The sequence below is a fragment of the Esox lucius genome, chromosome 3 (assembly GCF_011004845.1).
Source record: "Esox lucius isolate fEsoLuc1 chromosome 3, fEsoLuc1.pri, whole genome shotgun sequence".
In the NCBI taxonomy this organism is placed as follows: Eukaryota; Metazoa; Chordata; class Actinopteri; order Esociformes; family Esocidae; genus Esox; species Esox lucius.
In genome coordinates this window covers 18,023,930-18,043,753 of record NC_047571.1, presented here as the reverse complement: position 1 = coordinate 18,043,753, position 19,824 = coordinate 18,023,930, and the positions used below count along the sequence as shown (strand labels likewise).

Sequence of the window (19,824 nt, the reverse complement as noted above, 5' to 3'; positions counted from 1 at the left end):
TGCATTCTTTTGACTAGTTGAACTTCTCATGGAAATGTTCTTTACAATGACAAGGTTTGACATAATGCCCATTTAATCTGTCAGCGTCCAAATAATTTACTACTCATTTAGCATCTCTCTGTGTTATGAGGTCATGGGGTGTTCCTGGGCGCGCACAATCAAAATAATATATTTGATTGCAAAATGGATTGGTTCTAAGAGTAATTTTAACAAAACACAACATTATATATTGTCATACATAAGTGTTGTGAGCTACACGTTGTGAGCTACACGTTATTAATTGTATTCAGTGTCTTAATTGCTGACCGAGTGCAGATTCTGTACAATTTCCACCCTCATCAACATTCGTCATTACCTTAGAATCACATGCATAGGTGTGTCTGGGTTTATCACACCCATTTAACCTAGGGACATTGATCTCATATTTGGGGCTATCGGCCGTTCATCCATTGACATCATTACCTGCCTGGGTACTTGATTGGTGCCTGCCTCCGTACCAATGCCAAGTGCCCTGTGATTTTCCCAGATTAGTAAACACAAACTGTTAAACTGATTTGAACAATGTAAAACACATCTATTTAAGAAAGGTCATGGAGGGGGGTGTAGCTTTCATAATGACACATTTTAAAGTACATCCTCAAATGCCTATTTACTTAGGCATTTGGCGGTCCTAGTGTTAACCATTTGATCATGTGTAAAATCATTTTTTGAAGTTTATTAATTCATCAAAACATTCTCTTTCTATTAGAAGTAATTGCAGATTTTATCAGCAGTATTTAAAAAATATAATAACAGTTAAATGTATTCCAGTAGTACCCAATCTTCCACCTGGACGTAACAATAATAGTTAAATGTAATCCACTAGTAATCATTCCACCAAGAGCATCTGATAGAGCTCTCTCCATTGGTCACATAGGTAATGTCTGATTGCACATATTAGCCCCTTCATTGAAACAAAGATCAATATAATACAGTACGTTTGACCAGGGTCCATGGCACCATCCGGGAAACAGACTTGATCTGCCCCAAACAGATGTTGTCCCAACTGGATTACCACTGACCCCGACAGCAAGATGAAAGCGGCTTGCCCTGTTGGTGTTGTCTGCTATTCTGTGACCCCTTCTGCAGTGCTAACTAGCAGTCTTAACCCATGCACATGCCCTATTTGACCCTTCCATTAACTGGGACCAGGGAATCGCTGTAAAGCTATAAGTGGGTTTACATGCAATAAGTCCTTAAACAGATCACATAGCAACATGCATATAAACAGAGGAGTTGAAATGCCAGGCTTAAGTTTATTCCAGCCACAAAAGCAGATGTTTCTTAATAACGTTTAGTCATGTTTTTATTTTAATTGGACACCTTCAAAGAGATTGGTTAATCAAATATATATGGATGTGCCCTATTTCTCTTCTGACGATTAGTGGGTTGTTTTGAAGGGGAGAATGGTTGACTTTATTTTTACTCTTAATTCTTTCCAGTGTCCACCCTGCGGGAGCAGCTTGAGAATATGAGGAAAATCAGCCAAAACTCTCAGGCTTCTAATGACAAGATTCTCCAACTGCAGAATCAGGTACAGTTGTTGTTTATAATGAGACTATACCACTCGGGGGGGGGGGGGGGGGGGGGTTAGAATGAGAATGATACACATGTGAGCATTAACAAAGATGTGTCCCTGTGTTGTCACTCCATGTCTTTGTTGCTTTGCATACATTGATGTTTATCATCAAATTTAAATAATTTTGTTTTCATATGCAAGTGAGACAAAGGAATTATAACCATATACAGGACTGGTGTTGGACTTTCAAATAGCAACTGTTTCATGGTCTAAATATGCAGAATCTGAAGCAGTTGTGTGTGTCAGCAAGCAGCATTGACTCTGTATCCTTGACTGACAGCTTGAGGAGGCCAATGACCTGCTGCGGGTGGAGTCCGACACGGCGGCGCGTCTACGGAAGAGCCACACGGAGATGGCCAAGTCCATGAGTCAGCTGGAGGGGCTGAACCGAGAGCTGCAGGAAAAGAGCCGTTCAGCGGACGGGGGGAGGGCCCAGCTGGAGAAGGAGCTGCTGCAGCTGCAGAACACCTTGGACTCTGAGAGGAGGAACTACAGTCAGGGGTCAGAGGAGATCCGCCAACTGCAAGGTACCGCAGCATGTTTGTGGCTACATCCAATGCACCACCCTTTCATCCCGGTTAGCGGATTGCTACACTTCCAGGGTTTTTCTGCCGTAGCTAGTCATAGCAATGACAGGATAAAATGTTTTGTAAACGTTGCGTGAATATCTGTCCTTAAAAACATTAACTATGCCCGAAAAAATTTCCCATGAAATCCAATGATCTCAAGGTGAAAGTGGGGATTGGCATGCGTGCCATCTCTGGTAGTGACAATGCGTGCCGTCTCTGGTAGTGACAATGCGTGCCGTCTCTGGTAGTGACAATGCGTGCCGTCTCTGGTAGTGACAATGCGTGCCGTCTCTGGTAGTGACAATGCGTGCCGTCTCTGGTAGTGACAATGCGTGCCGTCTCTGGTAGTGACAATGCGTGCCGTCTCTGGTAGTGACAATGCGTGCCGTCTCTGGTAGTGACAATGCGTGCCGTCTCTGGTAGTGACAATGCGTGCCGTCTCTGGTAGTGACAATGCGTGCCGTCTCTGGTAGTGACAATGCGTGCCGTCTCTGAGTGGTGGCAAGATAACGAGCAGATTGTAGGTATGGATTAGTTGAAATTGCTGTGGCATTTTTATTGACCAGTTGCCCAGTAGACCTTAGCAACAGGCTATAGCCTAAATGGCAAAGGAAATGTTAATCTGTATGATATCCAGAATATTGTGAAATATATGTTAATTGACTGATGGCTACTGTCCAAAGATTCTGTAGATAAAATAATTGAATACATAGTTACATGATCTAAAAGGCTGAAAATGTGGGCCGTGTTGTCAGTGCCTTTGATCTCAGCTTCATGGGAAAAAATACTGAATTGTACGAGATTAAAATTGCCAAAATGTCTGTTAGTTCCAAGTACAAAGGCGTATAATTGCTGGTTATTGGCTTTAAAAAAAATGCATTGCCTCGATAAGGGCCCCACATTCTACAGTGTGACGGGCTGACCCCGGCCGTTGCTACCTCCATCCCATAGGGGCGTGTCTATACTTACAACAGACATCCAAGCACTCATGTAACCATGGTCTCTTAAACCAACCCTAGACTTTTGAAGTCTGTGTACTGGAGTGCACTGAACAGGGAAAAGGCTAGAGAATTGGGACAGTTAGTTGCTTATACCCAAAGACTGCACTCATTGTTCTTTTGGTAAATGTGACTTGGGCATGACTCGGTTTGAGTAAATGCGTAGTGTCTGTCTCCAAACCCGGATTCTCTTGGCCCTGCATTAGAACTGGCGTGGACTAATGTGATTGCCTACACCATTTTGGTTTGCTTCAGTGTACTCAGTCTTCAGCATGTTCCACTGATCTGAGTTGATTGGTCCTGCTCTTTCTTCTCAACTATTTAAGGGACACCTGGGGAGCCTTTGCTCCAAGTTCTAACTAGTCTCATTCATAACATGAAACGTGCCCAGGCACTGCCCAATTCCCACAGCATTCCTATCAGACGCAAATTAATTAATCAAACTCTCCTCTTATCTGGTGAGAAGACCTTTCATTATTTTTGTGCAGTAGGAGATGTGTCAGGAAGAATGTCAGATGGGTCATGTTGAGTTATTATTGCTCTTCAGACTGACTTTGAAGTGTACAAAAGTGAGTGTGTAATAAATGTTTACTTTATTGTCGTGTTCCACGCATTTAGTTTTCCAGATCTGAAAGCTATGCTTTATGGTGTTGCCAATGTGGATTTAACATGTTACGCAAATCACTGTTTTGATGGTGACACTGTTTCTGTGTGTGTCTCTAGCCCGGATGACGGGTCTTCAAGAGGACAATAAGAACTTGAAGCTCAGTCTGTCCAAAGTTGAGTCGGAACGGAAGCAAGCCCAGGAGAGGAGCAACAACTTGGAGAAGGTTTGTCATCCAAGTCTTTCCAAATGTCACACAAATGTATTCTGCTGTCAGAATGTAATATTATAATGAATTTCCAGTCCATTTTAATGTCCACCTGTTGCCAGGATTGTTCTGAATGGACATATCAAAGACAAAACCGTTGTTTTAGTAATTATTTTCTTTTAAATTGTGGTAAATCAGACATTTACTATAAATATGCCTTTGTTGTTAACCGAATGTACCTGTGTTATTGGTTCAGGGGTCCAGATGGGTTAACAAATTTCACAGTGCCTTTTTTTTACTACCTCTGCCCCGCCACATTTGTAATGTCCTCGGTCAAGTGTTGAATTTGAAGCACCAATTTAACTACAAGAAACAGGGAGATTTTTTTTGAAAGCTTCATGAAGTGATTGGTAGATGTGTAACAGAAGCAGACAGTATCTCTTTAAGCATGGCCAAGTTAATAGTTATGCTGTAGTTTGAATATTCAACCATCAAAGATACAGTTGTCCTTCTGGACTGAGGTTTAGGGACATGAAGAACACTGCTTCACAATGTGACCGTGAGACCATTAGTGACTACACAATCATTACCTAAAGTATGGTGTGAAAAGAAAAAAAAGAAACTATCACAAAACTAGTATCCTGTATAAGGCACAAATGTAATGCTGCTACAATTTAGAGTATACTTTGGCCTAATTTCAAAGCCTCGTGTTTGGGACCAATCCAACACCCCAGTAACTTCCTTTTCATGCCTGGTGATGGTGCCCTAATATTTTGGGTATGCGGGACATTGGTAAAGACTTGGGAGAGTTTTCTGAAAATCCATTGGCAAAATTCTAGTAGGAGAAATGCTTCAGGGTTTTTGGCAGAGAAATGGACCTTTCGGCGGGACAATAACCAACAGCATAAGGTTAAATCTACAGTCACAGTTTTTACTTTGGTTACTTAGGTCTGTTAAAAGCTATGGTAGTACTAAAAACTGCAGTCCAGCCATGATACTGTACACCTTGACAGAGACAGGAATTTAGGGATAAATATTGCACAATTCAGGTGCATAAACCTTTCATAGGCCAATGATGTGATGTAATCTCTGTGCTAGGTGTTTCTACATGTACTTACTCAGGGGGGGGGTGAATAAGTTTAGATTTTCTTTTTTCAATGATATTTGAAAATTTCTGTTTTTTATTCCACTTATATTACTAAATCCATTTGTCACACTTCAACAGTGTGACAAGGTCCATGGACAGACTGGGCAATATTGCACAAAAAACAAACCATGCTATGTGTGGACTGTAAGATGCAGTGCTGGTTTGCCATAAAACCAAACCTCACAGAAAATGTTTAAAGAAACAACATAGGCATTTGGCATATTACGCTATTTATTTTAATTGAATTAACTCAGATTATCGCTCCACATTAGTCCAAGGGGGATGAATTCAATCTGTTGTACATCTATCTGGGACCTAAATGTATGAGGGGCTCCATGTAATCATATTTATTGTAATCTAAAAGGCAAACCCCCTCATCTCTACCCAACAGGAGAAAAACAACCTGGAGATCGACCTGAACTACAAGCTAAAGATCCTTCAGCAGCGTTTGGACCAGGAACAGACAGAACACAGGGTGACGCGGGCCCAGCTCACTGACAAATATGAGTCCATTGAGGAGGCCAAGTCAGCTGCCATGCATGGTATGTTTTAGTCTGTGTTGGAGCACGCCCTACTCACTGCTTCACCCCGTCTGTCTGTTGGTTCGCGTCTCTCCCCCTCTATCTCCCGAGTCTCTCCCACCTGCTCCTCTTATACCCATGGGGCATTGGATGGGTTGGGAGGAATTCTGGGATGTTGACACTATCTCCGTATGTCTTAAGACGGGGTCCAGATTTTATCTTCTAAAAACATCAGACTTGACTTCAGGCTTGCACAGTTTAAAGCAACATTGACTTCTTCCAGTGGAAAACTACCTACTAATGAGCCAGAGCCTCTAGCTATTCACCTGCTACGAGACTAGCTCAATAGACTAACATAAAAAATATAAATGCAACATGTCGAGTGTTGGGCCCATGAGTTGAAAATTGTTTTTTTTTTCTCGAACAACGTTACATCTCAGTAAGTGATTATTTCTCCTTTGTCTAGATAATCCATCCACCTGAAGGGTGTGGTGTATTGAGAAGCTGATTAAACAGCATGATCACGGGGATAATAAAGGGCCTCACTGAAGTGTGCTGTTTTCTCATACAGCACATTGCCATAGACGTCTCAGGTTTTGAGGGATTGTGAAATGGTCAGGCTGGCGTATCCAGTAGAGAATTTCATGTTCATCACTCTACCATAAGCCGCCTGTATCATTGTTTGAGAATTTGTCAGCGCGCTAACCGGCCTCGCCACAGCAGATCATGTGTCACTATACAAGGCTGGCTGTCCACATCCAGCGGTTTCACCTGTGCGACTCCAGCCACAGTTGATTAAACTGTGGGTTTGAACAAGCGAAGAATTAAAAAAAATATGAAATTATTCATTAATATATATATTTTTTAATTAATTTTAGCTTCATATGTACTGCAGGAATGGGCAAAACTAATTCAGCCAATAAGGTCTTGTAATTATTTCATAAACCACACCACCAGACTGACTCAAATGCCCTATTCAGTATGTAAGAGGGTCCTTCGATAGAATAATGGTGGATACTGTGTGTGGTTTTAGTGACTTGTCTCCTGTCTCCCTCCAGCGGTGCAGCTGAAGGTGTCGGAGGAAAGTGCAGCGCGAATGCGAGCAGAAAGCAGGGTGGTGGAGGTGGAGAAGCAGTGCTCCATGCTGGAGTTTGACCTGAAGCAGTCCGTGCAGAAGATGGAGCAGCTAATGAAGCAGAAGGAGAGGCTGGAGGATGAGGTGACTTCACCTGGCGCTACCTTGTGTTCTCTAGGCTGCATGGCCACAGTCACACCGTGACCACCGCCTTATTCTGCCAAAAAGATGGAAATCTGTGGCACAACACATAGTAGTTAGGATTCATGCCTCCTAACAGAACGCAGGAGACCCGTCTTGGGCATCATGTTTAGGACCAACGGTTTTTCCTGTCCTCTCAGGTGAAGGCTCTGGGGATGCAGCTCGAGCAGGAGTCCAGTAAAAGGCTGCTGGCGCAGAACGAGCTGAAGAGCCGCTGGCAGGAGGCGGACCGGCTGAAGGGTTCGGAGAAGCAGTTGAAGCAGGAGATCAACACGGCTCTGGAGAGCAAACGCTCGCTCGAGTTCCAGCTGGCGCAGCTTACCAAGTGAGTCGTCACGGACCGCAACGGGTTGACTTGTGACCCCACCCCAAACGGCGGAGGAAGTCGTTTACATCCTATATAGATTGAGGACAGGGGACTGCACTTTAAAAATGTACCATTTTGAAATTGTTTACTGGGTGGGATTTCTGAGGCATCAATCCAATGTATCATAGATGGATGAAGTAGTTCCTCTACGCCACTGGAGTTTAACATGAATTCATGACCCTTGGCACAGTTGACTGGGTTTCAGTGTTTGAGATTACTAATAGTTACTGCTGGGCTGGAGGTTTGATGATCTGATCCCAAATCTGTGGGTAACTTCCACCTTGATCCTCAACAAGCCACATTGAGTATTGTCTTAATGCATCTACATTCCTTCCAAATGAATGGAATGCCTTCCAGACATGCATCTGACTTATTAGTCATTTAAAAGCTATTCTCACAGTCTAGTTTTAATTTGTTCTCACTCGCGCTGCCAGCTAATACTTCTTTGGGAGTCAAAATGTTAAACTGTCCTACAATGGTCATTATTTCGGCTCAGAGGGTAACTTTGGCAAAGCTTCCCTATGAAGTGTTTACACCACAAGATTAAGGATTAACATACAGTCCAGCTCCTCCCACCAGACTAGACTGGCTGGATCTTTAATCTGGCTCTGGTGCGTTCTACAGGCTTCTCCCTACAATGCTTTGCATGGAGGGGTGGAGTGGTGGTAATATTCCCCATCTAATAACACCCCAGGCACCTGCTGAATAGTATAGGGTTGTTTGTCCATAATTGGGTTAGGATAATAGGATTTTGATCCCCCCCCCCCCCCCCCCGTGTTTTCTGTAACACGAGTGCGCAGTATACTGTATATGCTTACAAAGTGTTACGAAGAGTGGTGTGTCTGTTTTACAGGCAATACAGGGGCAACGAGGGACAGATGAGGGAACTTCAGGACCAACTTGAGGCCGAACAGTATTTCTCAGTGAGTAGCTTCCTCTACCCCACTGCCCCATGTCAGTTCTCAGTGGCTGGCCGACAGACTGATGCCATGTCTTCTGTCTCTGCCTTCAGACGCTTTATAAAACTCAGGTGAAGGAACTAAAAGAAGAGATCGAGGAGAAGAACAGGCAGGTCCAGGAAGAGCACAAGAAGGTGCAGGAGCTGCACAGCGAAAGGTACCAAATCAGATCATGTCAACTCCTCTAAATGTACTTGCATGCTTTTCTGAATGTATCAAGCGTCAGTATTTTAACGACATATGTTACCAGTATAGAGTGCAACTTCCCGACCACCTTACTGTCAAATCCGGGACGATTATGATTCCATTTAAATGTGTGCGCGCCCTCTCTCTAGGGACTCGTTGTCGGCCCAGTTGGATCTGACGGTAACCAAGGCCGAGTCTGAACAGCTGGCCAGGGCGCTCCAGGAGGAGCAATACTTTGAGTTGAGCCAGGAGAACAAGAAGGCCTTGGCCAGGCACAAGCAGGAGCTGACAGAAAAGGATTGCACCATTTCACGGGTCAGTGCGCCTTGAATACACGTTCCTCTCCTGCATTGGAGCTCAAATCAATGCAAACTCTCTGTGGTCTGTGGGCACAGAGGAAACCGCATCTTAGTAGCATTTGTTATTCTGATAATGATTATACGACATCTACACATTAACCTGTGAATTATTTTGTTTTCTCCCCTAGCTTGAGGAATCCAATAAAACCCTGACCAAAGATGTGGAGAACCTCAGCAAGGAGAAGGCAGAAATGGATGAAAAGCTTCGAACTCAGAAGGAAGGTAACGTAAAAATTACGTTTTCATAATATAGTGGGATTTTATGTTCTAGGTGTTGTATTATTCTATTCTGTATCTATTGTAATTTTGTATTCTAGGTTTATTATCTTCTGTTTTAGTCTGGGTCTGTTGTATTCTAGGTGTATTATCTTCTGTTTTAGTCTGGGTCTGTTGTATTCTAGGTTTATTATCTTCTGTTTTAGTCTGGGTCTGTTGTATTCTAGGTTTATTATCTTCTGTTTTAGTCTGGGTCTGTTGTATTCTAGGTTTATTATCTTCTGTTTTAGTCTGGGTCTGTTGTATTCTAGGTGTGTTTATCTTCTGTTTTAGTCTGGGTCTGTTGTATTCTAGGTGTATTATCTTCTGTTTTAGTCTGGGTCTGTTGTATTCTAGGTTTATTACCTTCTGTTTTAGTCTGGGTCTATTGTATTCTAGGTGTATTACCTTCTGTTTTAGTCTGGGTCTGTTGTATTCTAGGTGTATTATCTTCTGTTTTAGTCTGGGTCTGTTGTATTCTAGGTTTATTATCTTCTGTTTAAGTCTGGGTCTGTTGTATTCTAGGTGTATTATCTTCTGTTTTAGTCTGGGTCTGTTGTATTCTAGGTTTATTATCTTCTGTTTAAGTCTGGGTCTGTTGTATTCTAGGTGTATTATCTTCTGTTTTAGTCTGGGTCTGTTGTATTCTTGGTCAATGGATGAGGTGTATGGAGTCCCTTAAACGGTCCCTTACCTATACGTCAGTTAAAGCCCATTTCCTAATACTCTCTCCATCTCCCCTGCAGAGTATGTCTCCCAGCAAGAGGAGGTCGCAAACGCAATCAAGGCCAACTATGAGAAGGTCCTCAGCACAGAGCGCACGCTCAAGACTCAGGTAAAGAGTTTCTCGTTTTGCCTCGTATTTATACCTCAAATGCGGTGTTATTCCTTTTCCCTTTTAAACTTACATGTGTTTACAAGTGTTTTAAGCTTTGTTCCATCTCAACTTTGTCCCTCCAGGCAGTGAACAAGCTGGCAGAGATCATGAACAGGAAGGATATGAAGCTGGACACCAAGAAGAAGGGCAGCACAACTGACCTGCGGAAGAAGGAGAAGGAGAACCGCAAGCTGCAACTAGAGCTCAATCAGGAGAAGGACAAGTTCAACCACATGGCCATCAAGTACCAGAAGGAACTCAGTGAGATGCAGGCGGTCAGTAATGTATTATTCAGTCTGCCTAGAGAAATACACTGCGTTCCCTTTGGAATAGTCAGAAACAATGAAATTCACCTCATCTGACTGCCAGTCTTCCCCTGTTAAGGAGAATTGGTAATTGTTGTTAATTAACCTTGACATCTACACATTATTTTGCCTTAATTGTCCTAAAACATAACTAGGAAGTCTGCTGCTGTGTTGAATGGTTATATGAAACCAATCAAAAGCTCTCAGCCATGCCATCCCTCTCTTCATTTCTCTTTATATTGATTCATATACATCAAGTACGATTCTGGAGATATGTACATTTTCTTAGCAAGTAAATGTGTTTCTGAACTGTCTGTCAGTGAGTTTGGCAGTAGTGTCAGATTTGTCTCAATCCTATAATTTTTGAACCCTTTCATTTAGTAGTATGCTTTAAAATTAAGCAAAGAGAGCTTTTCTGTATATTCATAATAATTATGATCACAGTATTTATAAAATCCATTTCTGATTTCGAGCACAGCTGAAGTAAAACATGACAGACAGCACTACATTTCCTCTTTGTGGTGCCGTGCATCTGCTGTTCCCAAAATGACCTGCGTTCAGTTAGGTTTTTGCTTGCCTGTCCTTTTCCCAAAACAGCAACTGTCAGAAGAGTGCACATACCGCAATGAGCTGCAGATGCAGCTGGACAGCAAGGAGAGCGACATCGAGCAGCTCAGGGAGAAGCTCAACGATTTGCAGCTGCGCATGGACAACTCCAGCGTCACCAGCCTGCAGACGGATGAAACCGACAGCAACATTGCTGGTAAGGTCACCACAGGGTCCGCTCACCAGGGGCTGCCGTGTCAAAGGACAAGCTACGCCGAAGGTCCTTGGTCCTGCTCCAGATGAGCTGTGGCGCACGGGATTCGTTTAATGGGACGTTAATAAGATGAAACTGAGATCGACGGCTCCCTCCAGGGGCGGGACTGTAGCCCAACTACTATATCATAGAATTTCAGAAGTGATTAGACTTGCGTCTGTATAGTGTTTCAATAGGCACATTTGTAACGCCCATCAAAGCCTGTCCCCAAAACATACGATTAAGTGTATTACAGCATGAAGGTGGGTGTAGAATGCTGATTCCTAGGTTTCCTGTAAGGATTTCGTTTTTGGAGCCCTGCCAACATTGTTTTGCTGTTCTTTGAATGTGTCTGTGGTTAAACTCCTCATCTTATTCCCCCATTTCCAGTAGGTTCTCGTTGCTCTTCTCCCTATCTCTGTATCTTCTGTTCTTTTCCTTCTGTGAGTAACTCTGAGGCTGAGGCCCGGCCTGCAATACTGTGTGTCTGTTACCTTTTTCAGTTTTGTCTGTTTTGGGTGATTTGATTTGATTTTTGGTGTGGGTTTGGGGAATGGTATCCCTCTTGTGTGCCTTTACCAACACTTTTGAAAGGCCAATCCGAGTGATAGAAAGAGGTTAAAGCTTTTATTTGTGGCGTTTAACCTAGTTGGCTTTAAAAAAAAAAAAAAGCCTGGCTTTTGTGTCAGGGTGGGGACATTTTCATTTACTAAGCACAAATCATGATTCACAAGATATTTTACTAACCATTAATCATGATTCATATAATACTTTGGTTTAACCCATCACTCTGAGCAGCATCTTTCAAAACATGTCTGAAAACCATGAATCAAACCCATTCTTCTGATCCCTTATTTTTTTCGCTTCAAGCAAACCTTCTCTTATGTTTTTCTTTGTTGGCATGATCACCTCCGAACAGAAGCAATGCCACTTAGATCTGTCACACACTTGTAGTGGATCTTTTGATCACTTCAGTTTTTTTCCAGCTTGTGTTGTACAAAAGCATGCTCTTTAAATCAAATTGGTAACACTTTAACATAATGGAACAATATTCCCAACTATGTTGCAGCTTCATGCTAACCACCACAGTCTACATATAACTGTTGAAGGTGTAACTAGCTGACTAGTGGCTGGGAAGTCCCATGGGCAATGCAAATTGGCCAGCCTCACCATAGCTACCGTCAGAATGGATTTCCTGGTCACGTTACGATCTCTGATTGCGCTCTAGTTACACCGCACGCTTACAAGTAGTTGGTGACTGTTAAATCCTACTGCCAGTACTTATGAGCTGGTAGCATAGCTAACATATAGAAATTGGTGGTGGTATTGGAGTTGACATCTACATAGGCGTCATACCATATGTTTGACCTCAGCATTATGGAGTTGACATCTACATAGGCATCGCGTCATACCATATGTTTGACCTCCGCGTTATTTGGAATATAACAAGGCACCTTAATGTATGCTATATTGAATTGAGGTGATTTGGGATCTATTCCACCACACATTTTCTTGGCATTCCATCGCTTTGGTTGGTTCAATTGAAACTACTCGATGATATGTAACTTGCTTAAAGAATAACATTGAAATGACATGCTTTAGCGAAAATTTGCCATTCGATGTAACCCTTAAGCCCTTCGATTGGCTTATGGAAAGCATATTAATAACCATGGCTAAAAGTGAACAGTTTGGAAATAGAGATGATTACATGTAAGCATTACAATGATTATATGTGCATTTGTTGTAACCAAAATCTGAAAATTACTTGGGATATATTCAGTAACATGAATATTCCTGGAAAATTTGGGGTAGGTGCAATATCTGGCCTTCAGTGGTCATTTCGGGTGTCTCCAAGTGGCCACACCTCTCCAAAGTGGTGCCAGTAACTTCAGTGCACTTTCATATATTACAGAAGACTTCGTCAATATGGTGACTTTTGGTTTTATCTCTCCGGAAGGAACCTGAAAAATGTCAGGTTCACTCCTGGCTGTGCAGTTGAGGAATTAGAGCAAGCACGCTGCTGTTTACACATCCCAAAACTGCCCCTTAGAAATGTTCATCTTGACCATTTGGGCATCATTTGAAAGCTTTGTCTGTTGCCAACATAGCAATAGATTACATTTGTTGGGCTTTCATAATGTTCAACAAATTAACATTTTGCACGGAGGCAAGAGGGTATTTGAGATCATGTTCAACTGCAACTTCTCACATGAGCCAAACAGGCTCATTCTGTTCTGAACAACCCAGGGTATGAAGCCATGTCATCCTGTAACTATACAGTATACAGACCTTGACAGTGGCATTATATGACATGAGTATTTTCATTGAAAGTGGTCATTTGGATTTAAATGCATTTTGCTTGCTTGTATGACATCTGTGATTCTCAACCTGTATACTGGTATTATTGTGAGGATCTATTGCTCCCCTTTGCACTGAATCCAAAACGACTGAATAACAGCATGGCATATTTGAACTTCACAATACTGTATACTATAATTATTTTAAAGTGTGACCTGAGCATAGAGAAATGCTTGATTATTTGAACTTGAACACACTAAGTTATAGTAGATCTGCCTTGGGCCCCCGCCTCAGTTCCGTTTGAATTTGATCACTGCATGACATTTTGGGGGCTGTTACTAAAAGTCTTGGTATTAATTTGCATCCATCTTGTGCCTGTGTAGAATCCAGACTGGAAGGGTGGCTGTCCATTCCTAATAAACCTAATATCAAACGATATGGCTGGAAGAAGCAGGTAAATTTAATTTACAGACATTGACTTAGCTGCATATGTAAAATGGCCCAGTCAGAGTGGCGCTGATGTGCTGCCAACATGTCTACCTCTAGGGCCAGAATGACTCGTACTATTATTTACTGATTTTATTTTCCTCAGTATGTGGTGGTTAGCAGCAAGAAGATTCTGTTTTACAACGACGAACAGGACAAAGAACAGTCCAACCCCTCCATGGTACTAGATATCGAGTATGTATGCTTGTTTTATGGGTTTGCATTTCCTTTCCAATAGCCTTTTCTTTGAACATTGACAAAATGTCACCGTCTTAGAGACGTTTTGATGAGTTCTGCTTGTTCGTGAGAGAGCTTAACAGTTTGAGACTGTATTCTGATACACGATCATTGCTCATGACTTGTGTGCAGCAAACTGTTCCACGTGCGTCCGGTCACCCAGGGTGATGTGTACCGTGCTGAGACCGAGGAGATCCCCAGGATATTCCAGGTAGGAAGGAACGTTTTCACCTGACATTCAACTCCTGTTCTCTTGTCTTGCATCCGATAGCATGGTGGCTGTTTGTAATGATAGTTGATGGAAATGCATTAGCCACGTTGATTTCGACAGCTGTCAACAGAGGACCCTAGTCCTTCATTCACAGAAATGCTTAGGCGTGTTTTGGAGAGACTCAACCGGTGACTCTTTTGTTCAGATCCTGTATGCCAACGAGGGGGAGTGCAGGAAGGAGGCAGACATGGAGACAGTCTCGCAGGGGGACAAGACCAACTGTCTGCCCCATAAAGGTCACGAGTTCATCCCCACGCTCTACCACTTCCCCTCCAACTGCGAGGCCTGCGCAAAGCCCCTATGGCACGTCTTTAAGCCCCCACCTGCCCTGGAGTGCCGCCGCTGTCACGTCAAGTGCCACAAGGACCATCTGGACAAGAAGGAAGATGTCATCGCCCCCTGCAAAGGTACAGTCAGGGGTTTGGACCATAAAGACAAAGAAAAACGGTTTTAATTAATATACACAATGAAATAATAAATGTTTACCTTTGGCTTTTTTTGAGTGGTAAGCAATGAGTTAAAGGGGAGATAAAGTTCCAGAGAGGTTGAAACTTCCTGAGTTTGTTTCTGTCTGAGTTCTGGCTGCTGGTCTCTAACTGTCCTTTCTCAAACAGTAAACTACGATGTGACTTCTGCCCGGGACATGCTGTTGCTCGCGCTATCCCAAGACGAGCAAAAGAAATGGATCGGCCACCTGGGCAAGAAGATTCCCAAAACACCTCCCTCCTCTTTCATGAGGGCGTCGCCCCGCACCCTGTCCACACGCTCTGTAGCCAACCAGTCCTTCCGCAAGAACCCGAAAAGCATTACGGGCAAGCCAAGGTAACCTTACAGACTCTTTGTGCCAGAAAAGGCACCCTGTTCCTTATATGTTGTGCTACTTCTGTCCAGAGCATCATATTCTTGACTTTTGGTTAAATACACGGCCCTATAAAGGGAATGGAGTGAAATCTTAGAAACATCCTCTTATTGTCCCACAGACCCGGTTTTCTAAAGGTCCTTTTATTTTTAAATCCTTTGACACTGCCTTAGCAGCTGCACTCTTTCTAAAGCTTGAGTTTTGTCTGGGTCCATACAAGACATTGAGGAATTATAGGCTTATATTCTGGGGAGTTCAGGGAGAGTCCTATTTTTCTGTGCTACTGCTAGTGGACTGTCTGTTATTGTTCGGTCAGTCACATGACTTGGTATTTGTCTTCTCCTGCCGTGTGTAATGAACAGGTCGCAGTCTCATTCTGCTACCACAGCCTCCAGCCTCCAAGCAGCAGACACAACATCCAGCACTTGTTGACAACAACTCCTCCACACCATATTATCAGAAGTTCTAACTTTTTAGTTATCTCCTTACTGTTTTGGCCTGACTTTTTGTTATTAACTGACTGTGTTGGTGTATCTAACAACAGTGGAACTGTCTTACATTTTGGTTCTTTTTGGTCTGACTTGGGGAATTCTTTCCGTCTAATTTGACACTTAACTGTTGTGGGTTGGTTTCGTTGACTAACTTTTAGCCCTATGGAACTTTTCCTGTAGCAGGTGTCGCATATATGGGTTGTTGCATTTTCCTCTATCAAGTATGATGCCAGAGACCATTAAAAGCATATTGGAGATGCAGTTGCTATGTCTTAAATGTTTTCTGTCGGGAGTACTAACTAACTGTGAATTTACTTGCACTCTTTTACTGGACACCTGTTTTCTGTTCTTTCTTCCAGCTAACCATCTGAACCATTGGATTCTGTTGGGACTTATTCTTTCCTCCTTTATTCTCACATAAAAAAGGAGTCCCTATTTTATATAAATCATTTGAACCAATCTGACCAGCGCTGGAAATTGGGACAATTATCTGACCCAAGGCCAGAGGGACACTGAGAAGACCTGCTCTTCCCCTCACACTCTCCTATCCTCCCCTCTCAACCTGGGTCCTCAGCTAAGACTCCATCACCCAGGCACCACATACTTGCAACTATGAATTTCTTCCTGAAGGCGGCGTGGCTCATCTTTTCAAAACTCGGGTCCTGAATGGGGAAGAGAGAGGCTCATGCCATGCCGTTGGTAGTACATATTTCAGTCATCAGTCATGGGAAAATCTTTCCTTTTTTTTTTTTTGAACTGGGGGTTTTGCTGGGAGTCTTGCATGTAAACACGGTCAACACTGAGGTACTGTTGTAGGATTGGCTAAACTCTGTATTAAATGGGTACATCTTGGGGATACAGAAATGGGATTCTTTTCTTTCCATGTCTGTGAAAACAGATACTCTATCAGTAATTGTTTTTCCATCTAAAACGACTATGATGCCTTTGACTGATGGACTCTGCTGGCCTTCATTCTCCTATCCCTTATTACTCTGCACGTCAGTTATATCAGGGGTCAGTTGGGACGGAGTATGTATTGGGAACTGAGTATTAAATGTTTTTGAGTGAGGAGCATGCAAGATCATCATTTAAATCTATGCATTATTATTTTTATTATTAATTATTGTTATTTCTCCAAGCCATAAGGAAATTCCATTGTAATGGCGTATAGGAGACCTAAAAACGTAATCGATTTGTTTTTGTTCATTGGGTACATTTTCTGTAATATTTTTTTTTGCTTGTATTGTTTTTATTTGTAATGTATTGCCTTACATTGACTCATAGTTAAATGGTTCAAAAGGAAAACATTAAGTTAACAAATGTAAAACTGCACTGTTGAATTGTAAATTATTTGTAGAAGACTAAACAGGTGTAGCATTTGGCCCACCTAGTGCCTTAACGTTCAGATAATGATCTTACTGCCATATCTGTTTGTGTTCTCCAAAAACAAGACAAATCTTAACTCTTCCATCATTATTTTTTTATCTACCATATTGTGGTTTTATCAGAACGTTCTCTGTCTGGTTTATATCAATTGCCTCATGAGAGTAATGTGTTATTGCAATAGTGTAATGTGTCAACACACAAGTTCCCCGAGTCTGGTGTGTATCTCATAACAGTATCTGGACTGTGTACCTTGACGAAGGCTTGTTAAAGATTTAGTTATAATAATATTAATATGGTAGGATCCCATTCACGCAAATCCCACTCGGTGTAAATAATTCGGAAAATAAGGATCATGAATACCTCCGTTAATTCAAAATGTTTTTTGTTTTGTTTTTTACATTTTTCAGTAAAAAGAGAAGAAAGCACTGGAACTATCTACTATTTTGTCTTGGATGATTCGCATGTTTCATTGCATTGGAGGCCGCACTGATGGATATGTGTCAATAAACATATCTTTATCATCTACAATCAGACTTTTGTTGTAAATGTAGCTGATCAGAGAGGGATTTTGTACATACTCGTATTTCCGAGTAACTGCATGTAGACACACTTAAATAATTAATAATGAATGATGAGTGATTCATCATAGATTTTGGATTGTAGCTATTGTACAATCACAGTCCTGGGATCAAAGAAGAGGTATGTCTGGCATGCAGTGTCTTCAAGGCAGGCTTACCATTCCACTGGTTTTGAACTTAATTATTGCTCTAATAGTGGCCAATGGTATTTAGGTTTTAACCATTTTTGTACACTATGGTTGCTGAAAGTATAGATCATCTTTATCAAGGGTGACATTTTGTGGTGGCAGTATACTTTCCTCCTGTCACACAGTATGCCATGTCAGGATACCATGTACATTGCATTAACTACTTTTAATTTCATCACATTTGCCCAGGACATCTTGAACCAGGAAATGAAGAAAACCAGGTAATCATATACATTACTTAAGATCTACCTTTCTGGTTAATGTGTTTTCAATGTAATATTCACATGATCATCCATTGCTTGAACAGTTATATTAGGGGGATATGGCTAATCTAATGGTTTTTGATGGCCACCCCAATTTCTGACATTTACCACAAACTTTATTTTCTTGCTATTGCTAGGTGATGTAACAACATTAATTGTATTATACATTTGCATATAATATGGTATTGCTTTAGTGACAAAGGATTTATAGAATGATTGTTACAGATTTTTTCAGTGGGCAGATTTCCAGGAAGAATCTGTGCTTACTATGTGGAAGGTTCCTGTGTCAATATTGAATAGTCCAAATGTAAATGAACAGGACTGTGTGGTGCTTCATGGCATGTGTAATCCAGTTGATGTTTTAGTGTGAAGAAAATATCTTGGACTGCAGCAGAATTAAGAGATGCTACATACCTCTCTGCTCCAAACTTGCACCTGCAGTCAGCAAAACCTACACAGTTGAAGGCCTCGTTTGACCTGCCATTCTAAGGAAAGGTATTTTCTGAGGATAGAATTTGATATTTTAAGTGTTGCATAGACCACAAACTATACTACAGCATAATGTAATAGCAATGTGTGTTCCAGTTCCCATCATCTTAAACTTCTGGCATTTGTAGAGAAAACATTACCATCAAGGCACACTCAATGAAACTATACTGCGTCCTGATAGTCAACATTGCCAAATGTTTGCAAGACAAAATGTGGGTGCCTGTTGGAGAAACAAATTGCATCAATTTAAAATAACATGGCAAAATCGCAGGAAAACTTGGTTGCGCACAGAATCCAGATTCTACAGAACGACACCTTGCATGAAGAAAACGTAATCACGTATCTTTGGCAGCGCCGGCCTGTCCTTTAGGCAATATAGGCGGTCGCCTAGGGCCCCACCTTTCAAGGGGGGCCCCCAATCTTATGACGTTCATAATAAATATTTTATTAATAATGTTACTAAATGCTCGTGTGAGCACTTCTAGACGAATCATTGCGTGGACCTTACTAAACATGATACAGTTCATAAAGATGGTAGCTACAAAAATACCCAGACCCACTACATACATTAAAAGGATAGCTCTGTAGGCTATAGTTCATACATGACAAATTTCAGAACAAGATGATAAATACATAAGAATAGAATGAATAAAATACGAAAACATAAGAAATATACACAGTAGCGCTTCACACACTATTTTGCATAATGCCTCCCGTGATATAGTGGGACACCTCGAGTACCGTAATTATCACAGTATTCACACACATGGACTCATCCACACTTCTCCAAAATGCTCACTTTTTAGAAACGAGACATTTTTTTTATTTGTGGCGCTCTAAACTTTAGTAATGCTTAGTTGCTTAGGCCTATATATTAGTCATTTTGCATGACAAAAATGTGCTGTCAAAAATAAAATACCAAATATTATAATCTCTATGGTAATACCGACTTCACATATCTGGATTGCCTCTTGTCTGTCACAACGTCACGAAGTCTTGTCAGAGTCGAAGTCATGTCAGCAACTCAGCTATGCTTTTTAGTTAATTGAATTGAAATCAGAATTTGAATAGAAATGGCATCCAAACGCCGTCTGGAGATGAGAAGAGGAAGAGGAAAATGTTTGAGGAAGAAAGACAAGCTCAAAGTAAAGGTATGTTCTTCTGACTTCTATAAATAATGCGTAAGTTATAGTATGTTAGTTGTTTAAATTAAGGCGGGCCATCTCAGGC

General features: G+C 41.7%; 1 protein-coding gene across 3 annotated transcripts in view; it reads left to right on the top strand.

The window, feature by feature from the left end:
* Positions 1–17,375, top strand: part of rock1 (Rho-associated, coiled-coil containing protein kinase 1) — a 53,863-nt gene extending 36,488 nt beyond the window's left edge. Inside the window, exons 15-33 of one of the 3 annotated variants that reach the window (XM_010886462.3) lie at positions 1,482–1,573; positions 1,899–2,145; positions 3,909–4,015; positions 5,536–5,686; positions 6,724–6,884; positions 7,082–7,266; positions 8,162–8,231; positions 8,321–8,424; positions 8,603–8,768; positions 8,941–9,034; positions 9,814–9,902; positions 10,028–10,219; positions 10,847–11,012; positions 13,730–13,800; positions 13,939–14,027; positions 14,202–14,280; positions 14,486–14,747; positions 14,955–15,162; positions 15,562–17,375. In XM_010886462.3, coding sequence (XP_010884764.1) covers positions 1,482–1,573; positions 1,899–2,145; positions 3,909–4,015; positions 5,536–5,686; positions 6,724–6,884; positions 7,082–7,266; positions 8,162–8,231; positions 8,321–8,424; positions 8,603–8,768; positions 8,941–9,034; positions 9,814–9,902; positions 10,028–10,219; positions 10,847–11,012; positions 13,730–13,800; positions 13,939–14,027; positions 14,202–14,280; positions 14,486–14,747; positions 14,955–15,162; positions 15,562–15,631 — 2,603 coding nt within the window. In that variant the 3' untranslated portion in view covers positions 15,632–17,375. Of the gene's footprint in view, positions 1–1,481; positions 1,574–1,898; positions 2,146–3,908; positions 4,016–5,535; positions 5,687–6,723; positions 6,885–7,081; positions 7,267–8,161; positions 8,232–8,320; positions 8,425–8,602; positions 8,769–8,940; positions 9,035–9,813; positions 9,903–10,027; positions 10,220–10,846; positions 11,013–11,438; positions 13,709–13,729; positions 13,801–13,938; positions 14,028–14,201; positions 14,281–14,485; positions 14,748–14,954; positions 15,163–15,561 lie in introns of those variants that run through there. The other 2 variants (XM_010886472.3, XM_020045400.2) reach the window with 2 other exon arrangements.
* Positions 17,376–19,824: the final 2,449 nt, after the last annotated feature.